This window comes from Carlito syrichta, unplaced genomic scaffold (assembly GCF_000164805.1).
Source record: "Carlito syrichta isolate Samal-C Ts95f unplaced genomic scaffold, Tarsius_syrichta-2.0.1 Scaffold316302, whole genome shotgun sequence".
In the NCBI taxonomy this organism is placed as follows: Eukaryota; Metazoa; Chordata; class Mammalia; order Primates; family Tarsiidae; genus Carlito; species Carlito syrichta.
In genome coordinates this window covers 2,064,191-2,086,857 of record NW_007260398.1, presented here as the reverse complement: position 1 = coordinate 2,086,857, position 22,667 = coordinate 2,064,191, and the positions used below count along the sequence as shown (strand labels likewise).

The 22,667-nt window shown below is 41.6% G+C and overlaps 1 protein-coding gene across 2 annotated transcripts in view; it reads right to left on the bottom strand.

Annotated features, from left to right (window-relative positions):
- TNRC6B (trinucleotide repeat containing 6B) overlaps positions 1–22,667 on the bottom strand; it is a 151,014-nt gene that overhangs the window by 38,558 nt on the left and 89,789 nt on the right. Inside the window, exons 4-11 of one of the 2 annotated variants that reach the window (XM_021707014.1) lie at positions 21,855–22,196; positions 16,511–18,859; positions 15,073–15,231; positions 11,671–11,846; positions 9,132–9,206; positions 8,277–8,322; positions 6,641–6,789; positions 5,513–5,683 (exon numbers count right to left, since the gene is read on the bottom strand). In XM_021707014.1, the coding sequence (XP_021562689.1) occupies positions 5,513–5,683; positions 6,641–6,789; positions 8,277–8,322; positions 9,132–9,206; positions 11,671–11,846; positions 15,073–15,231; positions 16,511–18,859; positions 21,855–22,196 (3,467 nt within the window). The remainder of the gene's footprint in view (positions 1–5,512; positions 5,684–6,640; positions 6,790–8,276; positions 8,323–9,131; positions 9,207–11,670; positions 11,847–15,072; positions 15,232–16,510; positions 18,860–21,854; positions 22,197–22,667) is intronic. The other variant, XM_021707015.1, reaches the window with a different exon arrangement.

Sequence of the window (22,667 nt, the reverse complement as noted above, 5' to 3'; positions counted from 1 at the left end):
CTCCGGCGATCCTTCCGCCTCAGCCTTCCGAGTAGCCGGAATTACAGGTGCATGCTACCACACCCGGCTGATTTTTGATTTATTGTAGAGATGAGGTCTCGCTGCCCAGGCGGGTCTCAAATCCGCGGGCTCAGGCAATCCACTCACCTCAGCCTTCCAAAGGTGCGGGATTACAGGCTGAGCCACCGAGCCCGGCTCAGGTTCTTTTCTACATCATCTTCGCGTGGCCTTTTCAAGGCCCAGCTTAGATCATTCTTATCAAGGAAGTCTTTTTCCTTTTTCACATTCAAATTAAATGAACCTGGCTTTATGTTCTCAAAACACTGTAAAATTCTTTAAGGGTGCCCATCATCAAATCAAATCGCATGATAGTTATTTTCCATACTGTCTTTCTACCATTAGCTTATTCCTTCCCTCTTTGCATTCCCAGAACTCAATAAAGACCTGGTCTGTAGGATGAGTACATCATTTGCAAATATCCATGGCCCACCAATGTCATACACTTGAAAATGTTCTACTAAACATCTTCAGCAAAGATAGCTGCACCATTGCTTATGCTGAGTATGTATACTCTAAATTGAAGCCACCACCATCTTATCCCTGGAAACACGGGGATTAAGGTAATGTCAAAGAAAAATTTTGTAGTGCCATCAAGTTACAGAATACTAAAGACACTGTGATGGTTTAATGATTCAAAAAATAGATTAAGGTACTGCTATAGGGAAATTAATGAACTTAAAAGCATTGAAAATAAAGATGATTATAAACACAAAGTAGAAATGGCAATTAAAATCTGTGTATTTCATAAGTGAAAATCAAAGATCTGCAATGAATTTTGTGTGTCCCAAAGGGTTGTTTAAACATGAGAAGACCTTTAATTCTAAAAGCTCTACTAATTCTGCTTTTTTTGTGTTTTGATTTGGTGTCTCACTCTGTCACCCAGGCTGGAGGGCAGTGGCACACTCCTGGCCACCACAGCCTCGACCTGCTGGGCTCAGGCAATCCTTCCACCTCAGCCTTCCAAGATGCTGGAACTACAGGCACGTGCCACCATGCTTGCGGGTAATTTTTCTTAATTTATTGTGGAGATGAGGTCTCATCAAGTTGCCCAGGCTGGTCTCAAACCCCTGAGCTCAGGCAATCCTCTCACCTCAGCCCCCAAAAGTGCTGGGATTATAGGCATAAGCCACTGCGCCCAGCCCTCCTTCTGTCTTACTAATCAACCTGTCACTCTAAGATGAAATGGCTCAGCTCTAACTTTCCTCAGATAGTGGTAGTCGGGAGCTCAGCTACTGATCATCCTCAAGAAAACAGAAACGTGTATTTCACCAAGAATATTCTGCTAAGATCTTTCTCACTAACACTTTTCCCACAAAATAATGACCTTGCCATTAGATGTCATGGTGGGAGGTTGCTGACAGTTTTGCCAGAACCCACTTTCTGGCAAATACAAAACTGCTTAGTGAGAGACATTTTATTTATTTATTTATTTTTTGAATTGGAGTCTCACTCTGTCACCCATACTGGAGTGCAGTGGCCGCTCCCGGCCACCGCAGCATCGACCTGCTGGGCTCCGGTGATCCTTTCAAGTAGCTGGAACTACAGGCACGCGCTACCACGCCTGGCTAATTTTTTTTTTGATTTACTATAGAGATGAGGTCTCGTCAAGTTGCCCAGGCGGGTCTCGAACCCGCGGGCTCAGGCAATCCACTTGCCTCAGCCTCTCAAAGTGGTAAGAGACATTTTAGATTTCAATTTCTCCTTTAATAACAAATATTTTTTTAAATTTCCTATTTTAAACTTTTGTAAAATCAATCTCTCTCTTTCTTTTTTTTGAGTTGGAGTCTCACTCCGTTGCCCAGGCTGGAGCACAGTGGCACGCTCACAGCCACCACAGCCTCAACCTTCTGGGTGATCCTCTGCCTCTGCCTTCAGCCTTCCAAGTAGCTGGGACTACAGGTGCATGCCACCATACTCAGCTAATTTTTTTGATTTGGTGCAGAGACGAGGTCTTGCTAAGTTATTTAGGCTAGTCTCGAATCCCTGGGCTCTAGCAATCTTATCTCTGCCTCCCAAAGTGCTGGAATTACAGGCATGAGCCACCATACCCAACTTGTAAAATCAGTCTCTACTTTCCTCTTCCCAGTAGATAATTTCCACCTTCCCCCACTAAAGGTTTTAGGCTTTTCATTACCAAGTGTCTCTAAAATCATCCACAGCACTTTGATATATCTGAAATGGATAACAGTACATTAATCTATATACTAATATGTCGATCAAAAACCGCTAGGCACAGTGGCTCATGCCTGTAATCCCAGCATTTTGGGAGGCCAGGGTGGGAGGACTGCTTGAGTCCAGGAGTTCAAGACCAGCCTGGACAACAGAGTGAGACCTTGTCTCTACAAAAATAATTAGGCAGGTATGATGGTACACACTTGTAGTCCCAGTTACTTGGGAGGCTGAGGCAGGAAGACAGTCTGAGCCCAGGAGGTTGAAGTTGCAGTGAGTCATGATCGTGCCACTGCATTGCAACCTGGGCAACACAGTCAGGTCCCAACGCCAAAAACATACAAACAATGCCTTCTCATGCCTGTAATCCCAGCATTTTGGGAGGCCAAGGTGGGAGGACTGCTTGAGTCCAGGAGTTCAAGACCAGCCTGGACAACAGAGTGAGACCTTGTCTCTACAAAAATAATTAGCCAGGCATGATGGTACACACTTGTAGTCCCAGTTACTTGGGAGGCTGAGGCAGGAAGACAGTCTGAGCCCAGGAGGTTGAAGTTGCAGTGAGTCATGATCGTGCCACTGCATTGCAGCCTGGGCAACACAGTCAGGCCCCAACGCCAAAAACATACAAACAATGCTTTCTCTGTATCTTAATATAGAACCCCAGCATCACAAGCTGCTCATTTTCTTGGTTCAGACAAAGTTATTTTGCAGTGCTGTGCTCAAGAGTAATTATACAGATTTTGCCTTTAAAAAAGTTGTATTTAAAAATTAGGAAAATGGCCGGGCTCGGTGGCTCAGCCTGTAATCCCACGCCTTTGGGAGGCTGAGGTGAGTGGATTGCCTGAGCCCGTGGGTTCGAGACCTGCCTGGGCAGCGAGACCTCTTCTCTACAACAAATCAAAAAATCAGCCGGGCATGCTAGTGCACGCCTGTAGTTCCGGCTACTTGGAAGGCTGAGGCGGAAGGATCGCCGGAGCCCAGCAGGTCGAGGCTCCGGGAGCGGCCACTGCACTCCAGTATGGGTGACAGAGTGAGACTCCAACTCAAAAAAAAAGGAAAATGGTAATAAAAAACTTGCATATGTATAAATGCTGGTTTATGTTGCTATTGTAAAACTTTGCTGTTAGGCTTTTATAATGACCTGAGTCTTTAACTGAGAAAAGTATACAAATTAAAAATAAAACTGGCCAGACTCAGTGGTTCAGTCTGTAATCCCAGCACTCTGGGAGGATGAGCTGAGTGAATTGCCTGAGTCCATGGGTTCAAGACCAGCTTGGGCAATTTGGTGAGACCTTGTCTCTACAATACATCAAAAATTAGCCATGCATGGTAACACGCCCCTGTAGTTCCGGCCTCTTGGAAGGCTGAGGTGGAAGGATCACAGGAGTCTGGCAGGTCGACACTGGGGTGGCCGTGAATGTGTCACTGTACTCCAGCCTGGGCGACATAGTGACTCCAACTCAAAAAAAAAAAAAAATTACCAGCCGCGCTCAGCTTGTAATCCCAGCACTTTGGGAAGCTGAGATGAGCGGATTGTCTGAGTCCATGGGTTCGAGAATGGTCTGGGCAACTTGGAAAGACCTCATCTTTACAATAATAAAAAAATTAGCCGGGTGTGGTAGCGCGTACCTGAGGTTTCGGCTACTTGGAAGGCTGAGGGAAGGATCGCCTGAGCCCAGTAGGTGGACGCTGGGGTGGCTGTGAGCGTGCCAACTATACTCCAGCCTGGGCAACAGAATGAGACTCCAACACAAAAAAATAAAATAAAATAAAATGAAATTACCAGGCTGACTAAAATCTTTTGCAATTTGGAAAATAAAAATACTGAATTGTATTAATAATGAAGTATATTAAATTAACTGTACAAAAACAGTCTCAAAACCACGACCATATTTGGATAGAACATGTGCACCAACCTGGTTAACAACGGACTTTGTAGCAATCCACAGATCAAAAAAACCAAGAATGACCTTTCTTTGAGTCCAGTGCCCAGCTAGTTTGGTTGATCTATTATATTCAAATTTATGTACTAATAGCATTTGGTCATCATGTGGTCCTGGAACACTTGCAATCACCATTAACCATGAATGTTATGCCAATTTTATATTTTCAAAATAAGAGTCCCAAAACACTGATATAATTGTTTCTTCTGTTTACATAAGCAATATATATCTATGTCCTCTGTGGAAGCACTAAGAAAAAACAGTTAATATAAAGAAGGAAAACACAAAATGAGTTTTAACTCCTGATCCAATTTGAACACAAGGAAAAGTATCATCTATTTTAAAAAACGTGCTAAGAAAACAATTAGAAAGCATATGAAAGGCCTATGTGCAACTTGACTGTGGTATAAGAGGTAATGTTTTCCTTCATCCTATAATGTAGATGTGAAAGCATCATGTGGAGAGAAAGTGGACACAACTGCAATTACAAGTTGTATAATTAATCCCATGACGTCCTGAGGTGAGGGTCATAGTGACAAGTAAGTGGTCAAAGAACCATGGCTAGGAAAATATCACTGCTGCAGTTATTGTTGCAAAGGAATTGTGGCTCCAAATTCCTGGTTTTCTCCACAAAAACTACAACAGAGCTACTGTAGGGCGGCAGACAGAATCCTGCTGTGCACCCTCAGGCCTCTGGAATTAATTGAGGAGGCATCATTCTACCAACCCTGCCTGGCTTGTTTCTATTGCACAGCCCTTCCTTGGAGGGCTGCCAGCTTCAATCCCAAGTCCAATGAAACACTGAGCTATATCCATTCTTCTCAAAACTTCATTACCTACTATTAAAGTTACCCTTCTCTGGGTAATTATCACATTTTAAACTTAAAGACACTATACTTTAAGATACTGGAAAACTCAAATACTTAATCTTACTATTTTGCTATTTTTAAATAGGCAGGTTTATTAAACTGAAAAGACCTTCAAAGTATTACCTCTCTAAGCTAATGTTAAAAATGGCAACTACACTGCTAACTTAGATTACTTAAGGTACCTATGATCCTCTTTAACATTTTCCTAAGTCAGTTAATAGTTAGCTTAGTAAATGTAAACTCATGACCAAAATGAAAGACAAAAGAAAGGGTTAAAATGAAACCCATGTTGAGAAACATGAAGAGAGATGGGTTCTATGGGCTGAAAGATCTAGAACCTACACTTAGTATCATTCTGTGCATTCAGTAATCAACAAATTTCCCAAGACAGACAAATGATGCAATAAACTGCAGACCAGGGCCAAGGCGAGGCCATAGCCAAGCAGTTATAAATTTGAGAGGCCTCCTTACTTGTCTAGCAGCGAAGTTTTGGGGGTTGAGCCCTGTGCCGATTGCTCCAAGGCTGACGTTGGGTAGTGTGGAACCAGAGGGAGACAGCTTGTAGCTGGGAGAAGGGGAGAAGGGAGAGCAGGGAGCCTCATCCCCAAGGCACCCATCTTGATTGGAGAAAGGCAAAGTCAGCTGAAAAGTAGTAGGAGTTAGCCAATCACAATGAGTGTTGGTTAGTGAAGCAACAGAATGCAAGAAGGGAAAAGAGAAACACTAGCAATAAACAGAGTTAGAGTGTATTAGCAATAACAGAGGATAGAATTTGGATCTGATAATAAGCATCATACTCTGCCCAGCAGACACCATCTGTCATCCCCTTTGATACAGATTTTTCTTATCCTCTAAGTTAGTATCACATTCTGTCAATTGCACTAAGATAAAATTTGCCAAACACTTTGTTTTTATGCATCTAATATTGATAACTCTATGTGGCTGCTGAAACACAAGCCAGGGCAATCCTGTGAATATGTTGCTGTCTGGACCAGCATCAATGGTGTCTAAACATGCCAGATCTAAAAATTTTGGTTCTAACTGCTGTCTGAAGACAAGGAGCACTGCAAATTGGTATTCTGAATCAAGTTATAATCTCCACCATTAGAAATGTTAAAAATAAAAACCAATAGGAATAAATTACTTGGTTCAATCAGGTAGATGAGAATTTGAAAAGTATACCACAGATTACTAGGGAAACAGGAAAAGTAACAAAAGAGTTCTCTAAAAACTAGAAGGGAAGGCCTTAGGAGACACACAGTATTTGCACAAAATCCCACAATTTATTTTGCAGCTGCACAGCAGCAGAGAAAAGAGCTCAGAATAAATTTATTTCTAAAGTTTCCACACTTCATAAATTTTTCAAAACATAGATTTTCTTCATAATACTCACATGTTAAAGACAGATGATTCTAGCTCCTTCCTAATCACCTGTTGACATAAATTGCTTTTAGGTCATCACTTGCATGCAGGTGATGTTAGTGTTTTGCTCATTTAGATCAGTAATTCCATGCTTCCTCTAGAATCAGTTACCAAAAGACAAATGGGAACCAAAGCAGTTCTCATTAATTATTATCTTAAACAAAGGATTCAACTCACCTTCTCAAAATAAGGCCCACTATCTGTGGTTCCCATGTCTTTGGAATTAGGTGGACGGAACCCAGATCGATCCTTCCTCATGATATCATTAAAATCCCCGAGATTCATTGCTCGCTTGTCCACATCAAATTTTTTATCTGAAAGGCTTCCTGAAAAGCAGCATAAACGAGTGAAAATTTCCAAAGTCAGTGTCTTCCACATGAATCAAGAGTCATCTGCCCCACCATCCTCACTGGGGTGCCAGGTGTAAGCTCTTTCTATTTTCTGGGGATAAGACCAGAAGAGCTCTCACTTGTCCAGGCTGCTGGTTTTGTCCCTTGAACTCATGTGGGTCCTTTTTTAAATTTTTATTTACTTATTTTTATTTTTTTTGAGTTGGAGTCTCATTCTGTCACCCAGACTGGAGTGCAGCAGCTGCTCTCGGCCACCACAGCCTCGACCTGCTAGGCTCTGGCGATCCTTCCGCCTCAGCCTTCCAAGTAGCTGGAACTACAGGCGCGTGCTACCACGCCCGGCTAATTTTTGATTTATTGTAGAGATGAGGTCTCAAAACAAAACAGGTATCTATTGTAGCTTGTTCTCCATAGAAAACTAAAAGAGAGCCTTATGTCTAACCTGATTAAAATCTGGCTAAAAAAATGTTCAGACTGGTTATTGATGTGTTTGATGTACCTATCTTGCTCATAAAATCAAATATCCTCAATGAGAGAAGTTGTCTGTTTTTGCTATTTTAGCAACGGTTAGATAAATGGTTGGGGTGAAATATAGTTATGGGGAATAAAAAGATCAAAGAGGCACAGCAGTTGCCCTAAAATTCAGAATTTAAGAGTTGAATACAGAGGATGTATCCACATTAACTGTACCATGTCCTTTCCCAGGTGCAATGCCTCAATCCACTTTCCTTTCACAGTTCTTATAAATCTGCTATTGTATGCTGACACAATCGGTACCCCAGGAAGCTTATGTTTTAATTAATCTTATATTTTAAAATATAGATCAAAGACTACCTATTTCTCTTACCACCAAGAATTGTTTTCTTTTCTTCTTAGTTTGATTCTTTTTAAATTCTGCAGGGTGACCAAGAGCCTTGTTGTGAAAATCCCACAGACTGAAGGCTGACGCTGCATCCACTCCAGTTACAATGGGAGAGTTTGTCAATAATTGAACACCCTGGTGCAGACAGGACTGGCAACCTGAGGGCCATGTGTAGCACATAATTTGTTTGGCCCCACACAGCATTTTAAAAGATCTGACCAGGATGTCAATATATATCTGAATTTCTGGCCCCTCTTGAAAGACTTGGCACAGCTTAGTCTGGATTCCTCCACAGAAACAACCACTAGGAGTGAAGTGAGGCTTATTTCTTTTAGGTGGTATAGACTCACAGTTAATCAGTAGTTTCCTTGTCCCAATTTCTTATAGCTGGGACACATCACCTAGTTACATTCCTTCCTGGCTCTTGCAGTCATTTGAGTTTCTAGCCCTCCCTAGTGTCTAGCATGGTATCTTACAAAGAGTAAGCATTCCATACATGTCTACTAAACTGCACCCACCCCAACTTAAATTGGGCTGGAGATCCCAAAAGGATACCATTAACACCAACATATTCCATTCCTATCAGTAGAGTGATACATACCTACAGACAAATCCATTTTGCTGCTTGGATTATCTTCAGTTTGACTCTGAAAAATAAAAAACAGATGAGAGAGAATTAGGATGCTCATATTTGAATCAGAGAAGTGGCATTATTCATGTGAGTGTCAAATCTTACTACTGACAGTACACAAGATCCTTTGAAATGGGAATTAAGACATTAACATTTTTAATACAATTATTTGATTGCTGCTAGTGCCTATATTCCTAAAATTCAATTTTCACATACAATTAGACTAAATAAACCTATGAACAGAGCAACAGCTAAACAGCTGCCTGAGGAAATAAACCCCTGTCTTTAAGTTCCAGTCAGTTCAGGATCAAATTCCATGAGTGGCAGCCAGATGATGACCACTTCTTCTCGTGACTTGTCAAGTCATCAGATCTTGAAATGTGCAGCCAAGTCATTTGTCTTCTGGCAACCAGGGACAGGGTGTCCCCACAATGTTCCCAATAGATAAGGAAACTGGAAATTCTATAAGAATTCCCTATCTAATGAGTCCCAATGTAGTTTTTCTAGTTATTTTGTTGCTGCCATTTAAAAATTATATGAAAACTAGTACAGGAGTCTGGTTGGGAAAAATAATATAAATTTTAAGTGCCTGGCTCTTTCTTCCCTACCCTTCTCTGAGGACGAGGATACAAAAATTACAAATGTAAAAGCCATAACCTTTAAATGTTGCAGTATGTCATTAGGAATAAAAGAATACAAAACAAATATTTCTTAATCCGAAAGATCAAGAACACTGCTTAACCAATTTCTAAATCTATAATTTTGTATGTGGCAATGGTCTTAAAATTTGTATTAAGCCTAAAAGTTAGGAAAAATAAAACTTACCAGCAATCCCATATTTGAAAACTGCTTGGCAAGAGGATTCATCCATGAATCACTGTTTCCTCCTTTTAGTGAGCACTACAGAAATGAAACATGTAACCTCAGAACCAAATAATTTTATTTCACCCTCCTGCGTTGCAAAAATATCAACTGAAAATGCAGAATCAAGAGTTTCCTTTTAATTCCTATTTCTCTTTAACTACAATTATTTTTATATTCATCTGTTCATTTAAATAATTAATAAGCTCTAGTTGTATCTATGTTTTCATTCTTTTTTATTTATCACACTGAACTAGAAGTAACTGAAAAAATACATGGTCAGCTTGTGTTTTTACTTTTTATATAGAAAGAAGTCAATATTGATTTTCTAAAATATAATTTTTGCACATGACTACTTTTACTAGGCTCCTATCCTTGTAACCCAAGCTTAAGAGTTTGGATCAGGAGAAAAGATAAGAGTTTGATGCCAGTGCATGCTATTTGGAAAGGAGCCTATTTAAACTAGTCATTATGAGGAACTTGTCCATGCAGCAATTTCTCTATTTCATAGCATAAAGGACACTGGTTCCCAGTAGGAAAGAAGCCTAGTGGAAGATCCTATCACTGGTCTCATGGGCAAAGTAAGGCAGAGGTGGGTCTTTGCTTTATGATAGAACTAACTAGTTTCTCCCTATACAAGGCAGAAACTATCTTCTCTACATTCACTTCTGTGAAGAAGGCAGGCAGAACTTTGATGAAGACTTGTTGGGGTGGCAGTGTAAGGTTTTCTGTACTTGTGCATTCCACAAGTACAAATTCTGTGTGCTGTGATGACAGCTGTCATATCAATTTTACTAGTTTTGAAAGTGGTAAGATACTTGAATTTAGTATAGGTTATAAGGTTAAAAAAATCCTCACTGAAGGGAGGGTGGAATGAGTTATTATATAACAGGTAAAGAGTTTCAATTGTGTAAGATGAAGAGTTCTATGAATAGATGTGGTGAGGATAGTATAAGAATGTCAATTTGCATAATGCCACTGGACTGTACACTTAAAATGATTAATCCCAGTACTTTGGAAAGCTGAGGTGAAAGAATTGCTTGAGCCCAGGAGTTTGAGACCAGCCTGGACAACACAGCTAGACCTCATCTATAAAAAAAAATTTAAAAAATTAGCCAGGCATGGTGGTACATGCCGGTAGTGTCAGCTACTCAGAAGGCTGAGATGGGAGGATCACTTGAGTCCAAGAGATCAAGGTTGCAATGGGCTGTGATTGTACCACTGCACTCCAGCCTGGGCAAGAGAGTGAGGATTCGACTCAAAAATTTAAAAATGATCAAATTTTGCAATGCGTATTTTATCACAATTTTTTTTTAATGGCTCTCAGAATGAAAAGTCAGAATCACTGGTACTAGAGCCAAAACATTCAACTCCCAATTAACCAAACACTGGTTAACACTTGCCCAGAGTATGTATTAGTTTCTTTCACTCAGTTAATTTGGTATCACTGTTAATTTGTAAATAACCAAAAGAGAGCCAAAATCAGACCAGACAACATAAGAATACAAAGAATGCTAAGAAATTTGCTGAATAATTCCTTCTGTGACTAGAGTAAGGAAATAAAAGTCCTTAAAAGAAGGAAAACTATAAATAACTACTTAAACAAAATGCCTCTAATAGAAACAAACTGAATACTTATGCAAAGAAAGCTATATTAAACAAATATCCTATAGGCAAAGGCATACTCCTCAGTCATTGGAAGGTTTTTCAAGACAGCCATTTGGTGTTCAACATCAGGGAGTATTAGCCATGAAGTGTTTCATATGTCAGTAGGGATCTTCTGAAATTAAATAATTGATGCCCATTTCTTATTTCCACCATTTTATTTGTAAAAAGAAAAAAAAAGAGCTTCTGCCAAGATAGTGTTTCAGATTCAAAGACTACTACTGTTCTAGATTAAGAGCCAAATTTCTCATCAAATTATGCAAATCCAAGGAGAAATTGAGTTGTTAGGAGATATGGAAACTGAAAAGTTTAGAACACAACCTGGCACAGGATGCAGAGAAATCATCTCGTTGCTGCAGCACACTGAAGTGCACAATAGTACTTCTCCTATGTTGAGAGAAGGGTCTTGGGATTTCCCAAATCAGGGAAATTGAGACATGCTGATTGCCAGACAGGCTGATTGCCATTGGAAAAGCCAGTATTATTTTTATTTTTGGTTCTCATCTACATATTCATGGAGATTTACTATAAGGACTTCTTTAGCTTTAAATGTAAAAGCATAAAGCATTCAAAAAGTATGCCTCAAGAGTCTCCAATGAATTACTATAATGTGGAAAATGAAAAATGTCTCATATCTTTGAAAAGATTCAGTTCTGTAGTTCAAGGTTTCAAAGGTCATGAGAAAAGAAGATGCAGGATATAGTTGTTTGTAAGAAAATATTTTTCCACTTACTTAGAATCTTGAGGACCCCAGCAGTTTCATACCTTCCACTAAAAATATCTCAGTTCTGCCTTCTAAGTACAAAAAAGCAAGCTCAAACACTTTAAAGTGAGCTACCTTCATTTGTTTCTTTCCTCCTTGTCCCCAGCTTGCTGAGTTGTGGGAGGAAGCACTTCCCTGAGAGCCGGCGGTGTTCCAGACTCCTCCATCATCCTCCTCTTCCCAGCTGGGATGGCGAGTTCCTGTGACTGGCCCGTCACTCTCCCCCCAGCCATCTTGCATAGATTTGGAATCTTTTAAGGCAAGAATGAGTCAACTCTTTGCAACAGCTATGTATAACAATAACCAGAAAAACAATTCCTTGCAGATGTAGTATTTCAGTATCTTTACAATTTTATCTACTCCATCTTCATGGCAAAGCAAATATGATTATTAATTTTTTAGAGAGTAGGAAACTGAAATCCATAAAGCTTCAATGACACACAGTAAATTAACCATAGAATCAAGACATCCTGACTTCTGGTTCAACACTTTTTCCCTTGCATCAGGTTGACAGGAATTTCAAAATTGAAAAGAACTAATTATGTATTTCCTGACAAGAAATTTCGCATCTCAATAAGAGAAATCTGCTCCCCTTAATGAGCATGGTTTACTGTAGCCTTTGTTTTACCCTCCTATACACTATGTATTTTATATACAATGTACATTGCAAATTATGAGGTATGATAAAGGATAACTGTCTAACTTGCTTAGGGTGAAGTGAAGAAAAGAACATGAAAAATGGGGAAAAAAGAAAAATTGTAAGATTTTAAATATTAAAATTATGGTGAAAGATGAGAAATTCACATGCAGCCATAGAAATTTGAAATTTGTTATATTTACACTTGAAATGTATTAGATACTAAAGACATACTAGGCAAAGACAATGTGCATGCATGGTTCTGAAGAAACAAGAGGAGAAAACGTGGAGGATAGAGGAAGGAAAATGGAGAAATCAGAGAAGAGGCTTTGATGTTCAAAGGAGGACATCAGTATCTACCAACATTCCCTTCTAAACGAGGATCTTTATTTTTTATTTTTATTTATTTATTGAGTCGGAGTATCACTCTATGGCCCAGGCTGGAGTGCAGTGGCACTCACAGCCACTGCAGCCTCAACCTGCTGGGCTCAGGTGATCCTTCCATCTCAGCCCTCCAAGTACCTGGAACTACAGAGGTGCGCTACAACGCCTGACTTATTTTTTGATTTATTGTAGAGACAAGGTCTCACCAAGTTGCCGAGGCTGGTCTCGAACCTCTGGGCTCAGGCAATCCTCTCACTTCGGCCTACCAAAGTGCTGGGATTACAGGCTGAGTCAACAAAGATCTTTAATTTGAAGATTAGGGTCCTTAATTTCCCTTTGAAAATACCATACAGAATCAAAAGATATACTTTGCCATACTAACACTGTATGAAATGATGAAAGAAAGGAAATATTTTCTCTCACTTAGAAACTTCTATCCACATCTTTACTTTTCCTAAATGACAGAACATTTAAGAAAGTCTTTTGATTTGCGTGTAGGTTCATGTGATTAGTTTAGAGCCAGAAAAATGGCTCTTTGAAGTCTTTCCTCAAATGACGGCTGCCAACCCCTAGGACCAAGTCTATGACAGCCACATAGGTTTCAGCCAAGTACACAAGGTACAGGGGGATGATTTATTCTTACCACCCACCTTCCAGCAAGACCCAAGTAAATCTGATAGCTTACATTGGGGCGATTCATCCTTGCCACATGGAAGAGCTTTCTGTCTGAATAGTAACAAGAGGCAGGGCTGGGATGCTACTCTCCCTGCTGCAGCCCTGACCTGCTGGGCACAGGCAACCCTTCCACTTCAGCCTTCCAATTAGCTGGAACTACAGGCGTGCATCACCACACCTGGCTAATTTTTTTTTTTTTTTGGGTCTTGAATCCCTGGACTTAGGCAATCTTCTCACCTCTGCCTCTCAAAGTGCTGGGATTACAGGCATGAGCCACTGTGCGTGGCTATGGTTTACATTGTGTAAGCATAGGCTTCATACCATCCACTGACAAGCAATCAGAATTTAAAATCCAATATAAATAACACATTGACTCCTTAAGGAAAATGAAGACATGCAGTGAACCCTCCTTCTTTCAGAGAAAGAAGCTCAACTTGTAACAAATGTTTCTCATAGAAAAAATAAGAGAGCTCAAATTTTTAATCATAGGACTCACAATATCAAATTTAAGACATCTGCAGGCTAGAGAAGATCACAGGATAACTACCCGCATCAGTGGTAGGTGGTGACGATTTAGCCCATTCCTCTGCACATTACAACACTCAAATTACCCAGAGAAAAAACAGGAGCTATAACTACAGAAGATCCTGAGGAGCAGAAGCCATTTTAGAATCTGGAGAAAAGTGAGGGTTTTTGTGATGAAGAGAGGTGATCCTGAGCTTGGGAAAGACACATAAAAATCCTGAAAGTACTGCTAAAGAATCCCTTTGTGCTAAGGGTCTAGTTAATGTTGTCTAACAGCATTCTGGATCTATTTCAAGTCTACTAAATGACATTTTCCATGTGATACAATGATTTCACAATCAAAACCATAATGAAAACAAAATCTTCATAAAGCTGGCTATTTCTATGAAGCGGGAGAGAGTCATGATTTTAAAAATGCAGTCAAATTACTATGTATACACCGAGTATGAATTTCTAGAATATAGTTAATATCATATTACTTCACGTGGCACTGTACGAGTCTGAATATCATATGATAAACGTTAAGAACAGAATGTTTTGTTACCCAAACTTCAAGCATTTCATAGAATTTCATTATTTAATCAAAACATAATGCCTTAAATCTGCTATATGATTGAAAAGAGGTGTTGGAATATTTTTGAGAAAGTTACAAAGTCAGGCATGGTGGTTTACACCTGTAATCCCAGTACTTTGAGAGGCTGAGGTGGGAGGACCGCTTGAGCCCAGGAGTTCAGGACTAGCTTGGGCAATATAGAGAGACTTTATCTCCACAAAAAAATTTTAAAAAAATTAGCCAGGCATAGAGGTGCACATCTGTAATCCTAGCTACTCAGGAGGCTGAGGCTCGGTGAGCCATGATTGTGCCTCTGCACTCCAACCTGGGCAACAGAGTGAGAATCCCTCACCCCCATCTCAAAATCAATCAATCAATCAATCTAACAAAGCAGTAGAAATGTAAACTGAACATGGTTAGTATACTTAAGCTATTAGGCAAAAACAGCATCACATCAAAATTATAATTCTGTCCAGATATTAAACTTAATTGAAAGCAGAATCAAAAAAAATTAATGCCATTTAGTTAACTGTAAACATTTTAACATATGCCAAGTCACCACCACTTGCTATTAACTATTTATTTAACATTCGAGGTCCTGAATTTCATTGAATTAACAGTTTAAACATTAAACAGCCCTTACCAAAATCTTCTTCCCAAATTAACAAAGAATTCTTCAAGACTAAAAATGCCACACACTTACTAGGTTTCATGGCATTGGGAGCGCTGGCTGGTGCATTCCCCCAGCCTGTGGTCGATGCTCCTGTATCATCCATTTCGCCCCACCCAGAACAGCTTTCATTTGGCTCACCCCAAGCTGAAGTACCATTATCTGGAGCAGGTGGTGTGCTTTTGCTCCAGACTGTAAAGAAAAGAAATGTGTCTCTAAGAGTGACTTATTAAATGAAACACCATAATATCCAATGTGGGTGAAGGTGGCAGGGACAGGCATGCCTAAATTCTGTCGGTAGAAATAAAAACAAATTCAACCTTCATGGAGGTTGGTAATGTCACTTTTAAAAAGTCTGATGCACATAACTTTTGACCTAGTAACTCCATTGCCAGGAAATTATACCAGATGCTTGTAAAAAGCATAAAATTTCATGTACAATAGTGCTCACTATATCACCGTTAGAAAAAATTTGGAAGCAATCTAAATATATACCAGAAGGACTGGTGAGACCAATTGTGGGTCACCCACAAAATAAATGCTGTATACAAAGCAATTAAGAAACAGCAACTGTATATGCTAAAATGGTCAGCTTCTAAATAAGCATAGCTTTAAAAGAAGGTGAAGAATAGTATAGAAAGCACAATCCCTTATTGGCTACACTTCTTTTTTGTTTTTTGAGTCGAAGTCTCACTCTGTCACCTAGGTTGGAGTGCAGTGGCACACTCACAGTCATCCCAGCATCAACCTGCTGGGCTCTGGCGATCCTTCCACCTCAGCCTTCCAAGTAGCCGGAACTACAGGCACGCGCTACCACACCCGGTTAATTTTTGACTTATTGTGGAGATAAGATCTTGCCAAGTTGTCCAGACTGGTCTCAAACCCACAAGCTCAGGCAATCCACTCACCCCGGCCTCCAAAGTGCTGGGATTACAGGCTGAGCCACCAAGCCCAGCTTGGCTACACTCTTAAAGGCTAGATATGTCTTGCTATGTAGCTGAACGCAGTTTTGAAAAGGACACAAATTTTTAACAGATTGGGGAGAGACACATAATACTTCCCTTAGCTGGGAAAAAGAAACACAGAGGATGTATCCACAGGTATAAACAAAATAGAAATCAAATAAATTTTTGCTTCTACTTTATTTATTTTAAAATCTAGGGCATAGTTTGGCAAGATATAAGTCTTTTGGATTCTGTAGACCAATACAATTACAGAAAAATAATTTTGAGGACTAACACGGGGTTGTCATCTTTTCCTTTTGCCAAGAAAAAACACTGAAATGTACTACCAGCATCTGTCGTCACTAGCATTTTATAAAGAGAAGTTCTGTTAGCAGAAGAATAGGAACCATAGAAAAGATTCTGAGAACAAAGTTAAGCTGAATAAATGCATTAAATGCACCTTGATAAAAATGTCTTGCTCTAGGATTTCTTTTCTTCATTAGAACTGATGAGAAGTCATTGCTTACCTGATGCCGATTTACCAGTCATCGGGGTGGGCAGATTTGGTTCTCGAGGTGCTGGGCCCCCTTGGGAATTCTTATCCCACAGATTCACATTCTTGTAGTTGTAACTGTTAGGGTCTCCCCATGCTGAAGTGCCATCATCAATGTCCATTTTCCGACTAATTGACTGTGGGGATGGCTCTTCCCAACCACTGGGTTCCTCATCCTTGGGGGTTGCAGGCTGTGGCCCGCTGCTCCAGTTGGAATTAGAAGGTCGAATGTTGCCTGGAGGTGGTGGGGGTGGGCCTCCCCATGAACCAGATGCCTCTGGTTGTGGTGGCGGTGGCTGCTGTGACGGTTGCTGCTGTTGGTGTTGTTTATTCCAGGAACTGGACTGTCTGCCTGTCTCTGTCCACGCCGGGGATCTTTTGCAGTCTTCCCACCCACCTTTTGAAGCTAAGCTTGTATTTCCACCATTACCCCAAGTTCCAATTTCATTCTGCCCTCCTTCACCCCACCCAGTCACAGGTTTACTTGCAGAACTTTCCCAATTGCTGTTTTTTGCTTGATCAACTTCCTCTCCCCAACCATTCTTTCCAGAAGTCCATCCTTGATTGGGCTGGCGTCCACCTCCCCACCCTTGATCCTTGCTGGGATTCTCATTCCAAGAGGAAGATGTTTTTTCATCTGGTCGTCCTCCTCCCCAGTTGGAAGAGTTACTGTTCTTATAGTCATTCCAGCCTCCTGTGTTCTTGGGGTCCTTCCACTCTGCAGAGGCTGAGAGCTCTCCCCATCCAGACTTCATTTGATTGCTTTGGCTGGGTGCGTCTCCCCAGCCCCCTGAGTTCTTGGTCTGTGTGGCAGCGCTCTCCCACCCCTCAGTTCCTTTGTCGGATTTCCCCTCGGGCCTTGGCACCTCTTCAATATCCCACACCGTGTCCTGCTTAATTTGAGTTTGTCCCCAGCCAGTGTTTGAGAGCACCCTGGGGTCCAAATCAGTTCGGCTCAAAAGAGTCTGCAAGACAGCCTGACAATCAGGATGTGTGGGCCTGTACGATCGACGGCCAGAATTATGACTGTCACTACTTCCCGCTTTGTGGTTGCTTCCAGTGCTTTGACCTCCAACTTCACTTCCTGTGGAGCTGGAAGATCTTCCCCAACAGGGAGCCTGGGCATTGCCTTGGTTTTCAGGGAGGGGGTGGCCCTTTTGATTGTCCCATGCTCCAGTGCTAGAATTTGGTTGGTTTGGACCACTCCATTCTCCAATTTTCAACTCATCAGACCCAGTCGGCTGTTTCCATTCTCCCTGAGAGACCCCAGATGTCATTTTGTTCCCTTCACCCCATTTGTTGTCATTAGAGTCCTGAGGGCCAAAGTTCCAGGACCCACCCGTAGACCTGTTATTGTTGTCCCAAGAGTCATTTTTTGACCCAGTTGATTTCTGAACAGAAGCTCCTTTCCAGGAGTCCTCTCTCTCTTTTCCATTGTTCCCATTGTTTCCAGAATTGCTTTGTCCAGAGACTGTGTCAGTTCCAGAAGGCCCCCTAGCTGCACCCCAAGATCCAACACTGCCAGTCTTTCGATCTCCAGTGCTTTGTGAAGGGGCATCAGTGCTCCTGGAGGTGTTCCCCAAGCCCATTGCAAAGGGCATTCCCTTATTCTCCATGGGGTTTGGTGAACTTAAGTTCAAGGAGTTAGTGTTTCCATTTTTTGGTCCATCAGTGTTATGAATTTGAGCCTGTTCTCTGCCAGAGACAACAAAATTAACACCCGCATTTTCCATCTTTGACTGCTGTTCCCTGGATGTCTGACCTACTGTGCTAACCTGTGCACTGGAATTACTATTATCCGTTTCCAATGCCCCTTTCCTAGAAGTTCCTTCTTGGACCAGTGCTGGCCAGGCAGATGGGTTGCTATTTGGGTTAAAGTTGCTGAAGCCAGAGCCAGGTCCAATTCTATCCTGACCACTCACATTCCTCCAATTTCCTAGTCCATTGTTGCTCTCTGTGGTAGAGTTGGAAGATTGAACAGATTTAGCCTTAGGGTCAGATTTCCAGACCCCAAGATTACATTCGTTCCCAGAACTTGCAGACTGGCACTGGCTCCCTTTTCCTTTGTTACTAGTGGTGCTTCCTGGCAGAGTGCTCTTCTCAGAGCCAGGGTTCGAGGCACTGTTGTTATCGGTGGTGTTTTCGGAAGAAGATTCAGTGTCTTTGCTGGCAATACAAGGCCACTCTTCCATGTCAGACCCGTCTACAATCACCTTGTCCCAGATGTGAATTGGGTTGGGGGAGGTGCCGTTGTTGGAGGAGGCTCCCGGGCCCCAAGTGGAATTTGCATAATTTGAAGCAGCAGCACCTCCAAGGGTTGACTCTGGGAAAGAGATGGTCTTATCAGTCACAGCTTCACATGCATTAGTTACCCATTAATACCTGGGGCTCAAACTGTCCCTAGGATAGCTCATCACATTTCCCACAAACCAGCTTCTCTACCGAGTTGCTTTTATCACAACTGTCCTAATTATCTCTTCAATCTGACCAGTGTTATACTGGCTAAGTCTAACCCCACTTTGAGAAGATAGTCTCAAAGCTAACTTCTTCACATTCTTATTGATAGAGAAGGGCCTTCTTGTATCCTTTTTTTTTTTGAGTTGGAGTCTCACTGTCACCCAGGTTGGAGTGCAGTGGCATGATTACAGCCCACTGTGACCTCAACCTCTTGGGCTTAGACAATCCTTCTGCCTTATCCTCCTAAGTAGCTGGGACTACAGCATGCACCACCACACCCAGCAATTCTTTTTTGTAGAGATGAAGTCCTGCTATGTTGCCCAGGCTGGTCTTGAACTCGTGGGCTCAAGCAATCCTCCCGGCTAGGCCTCCCAAAGTGCTGGGATTACAGGCATGGCAGAAATGGCAGATCCCTTCTGGTACCTTATAATAACGCAATCACCTTCTTAACTTGCTCTGTATCTCCAATCTACTCTAAACACCCCTGGCTGAAGTCATTTTTCTATAGCACACTTTAGATTATGTCACTGCTGTATCAGAGCCTTTGACAGTTCCTTCCTATACAAGAATAAAGTGAAACTCTTTGGCTTAGAGCTTTTTTGTTTTATTATTTTTTTAATACAGGGTCTGACTTTGTTGTTGGAGTGCAGTGGCATGATCACAGCTCACTGCAGTCTCAACCTCCTGGGCTCATGTGATCCTCCTGCATCAACCTCCTCAGTAGCTAGGAGTACAACACTGCCTAGTTATTTTTTAAAAATTTTATTTTTGTAGAGATGGGGGTTTCACTATGTTGCCCAGGTGGGTCTTGAACTCCCATCCTCAAGTGATCTTCCCACCTTGGCCTCCCAAAGTACTAAGATTACAGGTATGTGCCATCACATCCAGCCTTGGCTTGGAGTTTGATGAAGATGTTTGCTCCACGTCCTCGGACCAACCAACTTTTCTAGTTTTATCTTTCGCTACTTTCTATATAGATGCCTACATTCCACACCACTCAACATTCTACAAGTTGCGCCTTTTCACTCTGGCACCATTCCATGTTAGCATCTACTATTTTTTCCTCCTGAATTCACACAATGAAATTTACTCATCCTCTTGGGCCTAATTCAAGTGCCATTTAATCTAAGTTTTTGAGCTCATCACCTGAAAATAATCTTTCCCTGTCTAGAGTCATTTTGCTCAGTGCTATAGTACTGTGGTCTCATCTTTCCTTCTCCATGTTAGCACCTTTTAGACAGAGACCCTATCTTGCTAAAGTTTGAATTCTACACAGTGGCCAGGGCAACGATGCTCAGTAACCATCTACTGAATGTCCACTGAGTTAGATGCTGGGTGGGTCACACAAGAATGAACAGTTCAAAGCCCCAAAGAACTTAATCTAATAAATTAGTCTGGTTCAGCACATATTTTATATACTTGATAGGCTAAAATTATAATGAGATAATATCTTCTAAACTGAATCCCAAACTCTTGAGATTTAGGGACCTCCTTGGTTTTAATAATGTAGACTCTGATTCACACTGGATCCATGTCTCCATCTAGGCCTGCTACACTCAGCTGCAGAAATGCCACCAGGACTCGTCCCTTACATGCTTCCTTTTGCAACTGGTTATGAGGGCGAGGAAGGAAGGGCCACAGGAAGGGCCCTGTCTGCTCTGGGCCTGGCCTGGAGCCCCATGGGTAAGTTGTACCTGTGCATGAAGCCTGTGTCACCTCTAGGTTTCCTTCCATTCTTACTCTGTAGATGAGGTGGTGACAAAACTTTTCAAGGCAAATCTTTCTCCAAACTCAGAACTCAAATAAAGCGTCCTATTGGTGACAATTATTAATCCATCAATTCATTGTCCTTGCCAATGTCTGATGGAGTTCATGCTCTGATTTTTTTTTTTTTTGAGTCAGAGTCTCTCTCTGTTATGCAGTGGCATGATCAAGGCTACTGCAGTCTTAACCTGTTGGGCTCAGGTGATCCTTCCACCTCAGCCTTCCAAGCAGCTGGGACTATAGGTGCATATCACCACGCCCAGCTAATTTTTTTAATGTATTGTAGACATGTGGTCTTGCCATGCTGCCCAGGCTGGTCTCAGGTAATCCTCTCACCTCAGCCTCTCAAAGTGCTGGGATTATAGGCATGAGTCATTGCACCCAGCCAAGCTCTGAAATGTAACATCATCTCAAAACATCTTAAGAGAGAAGTCAAAATCTATTAAATACATTAAAAAATGTTTAAAGGGTATTTTAAAGTTCTTAACTGTTGGTTAACTTAGCACATCTATTAAAAACTCTAAAAACTTCTTGTTAGAACCCTTCAGCCACAGATCTCATGTCTACACACAGTTTTTAACAAAGCTCAAAATCCACAAATCTTGAGAGAAACTGATTTTTAAAATCTAATTAAAAACTACAGAATGGTATTATTTTGGTATCCTCCCAAGATTCTATATTATAATCTAAGAAATCATTTTTTCTGCCCTCTTAGAATTCGGGAAACATAAACATAGGCACCCGAAGATCAGAACAAGCCTTTGCGAATCATGCCTCGAACACATATTTGTGTTAACAGTGGAATTACAGAGATTCAAATTTATAATGCTCTTGTCTGAAAAGGGGAAAAAAAGGCCCAAGTAAAGACTGACAGCCACTAGACTGGTCTGTCAGGCCAAGAGCACACACAGGACCTTAAAACCCAGTTTCCAAGAATCACTGACACATTTTATACTGGGATCCTCTCCCATCTTTTGAATAATCCCAATGGCTTTTATAATTAACTGTTTTCATGGACTTTACATCAGGTACTGAAAACGAAGTGCTTTTTCTTCCCTAAGCTGTCATAAATTCAAGTCACCTATGGGATGCCTTACCTGGTGCAGTCCCACTCTCACTCTGCAGCAGCGTTCCTGTCACTTGTGCGTTGTTTGGGTTTGCTCCAGGTGCTGTGCAGGGAGGAGGCCCTGCCCCACCCCCGAGGAGCATGCAGGACGGTGGAGGGGGCTGCCCACGTTTTAGTAACACTTTGTGGTCCTGCTGGCAACGGAATCGCGGCGGCACCTCCCGAGGCATGTAGCGGGCGGCGCTTGGCGGTTGTCCGTTCGGCACTGCCACCCTTTTGGCATTGTTGCCACCATTGACTGGTGGCGATGGAGAGCTGCCAGTTGGGCTGGCGGCCGTTGGTTGGCTTAAACTTGGTTTCGTCACTTCGGGCACTGAAAGAGAGAGGTTGGGAAATGGTCTTTGAAATACATCAAATACATTATTTTAAAGATTATTTTTAAGAAAGCTTGCATGAGGATCAGTTCTAACAAGGTAACTGTTCTCTCACTCTGCTCTCAAAGGACATAGTCCTTCCAAATTTCCCACAGCATCTTCAGTTTACTGAAGGTAGGTTGGAGGCAGCAGGAGATGGCGACAAGAATTCAGACACAGTGGGATCATGGAATTACATCCATTAGTTAAGGGGGAGAAGGAAGCAATCACCATTCACCCCCCCCAAACCAACAGTGTAGTAAATTCACTGAAGAGCTGCCTGGCAGGGTTAAATGTCTGTGCCAGAATCCTCAGCAAAGGGTTTTAAGCCTCTCAGCCTAAGATTCTCTTCTGTTCATCCACATTCTTAAAAATCTACCTCTGAGAAACCTTTTCTGAAGTCCCTGGACTAGGTGAGCTGTGAAACCTTC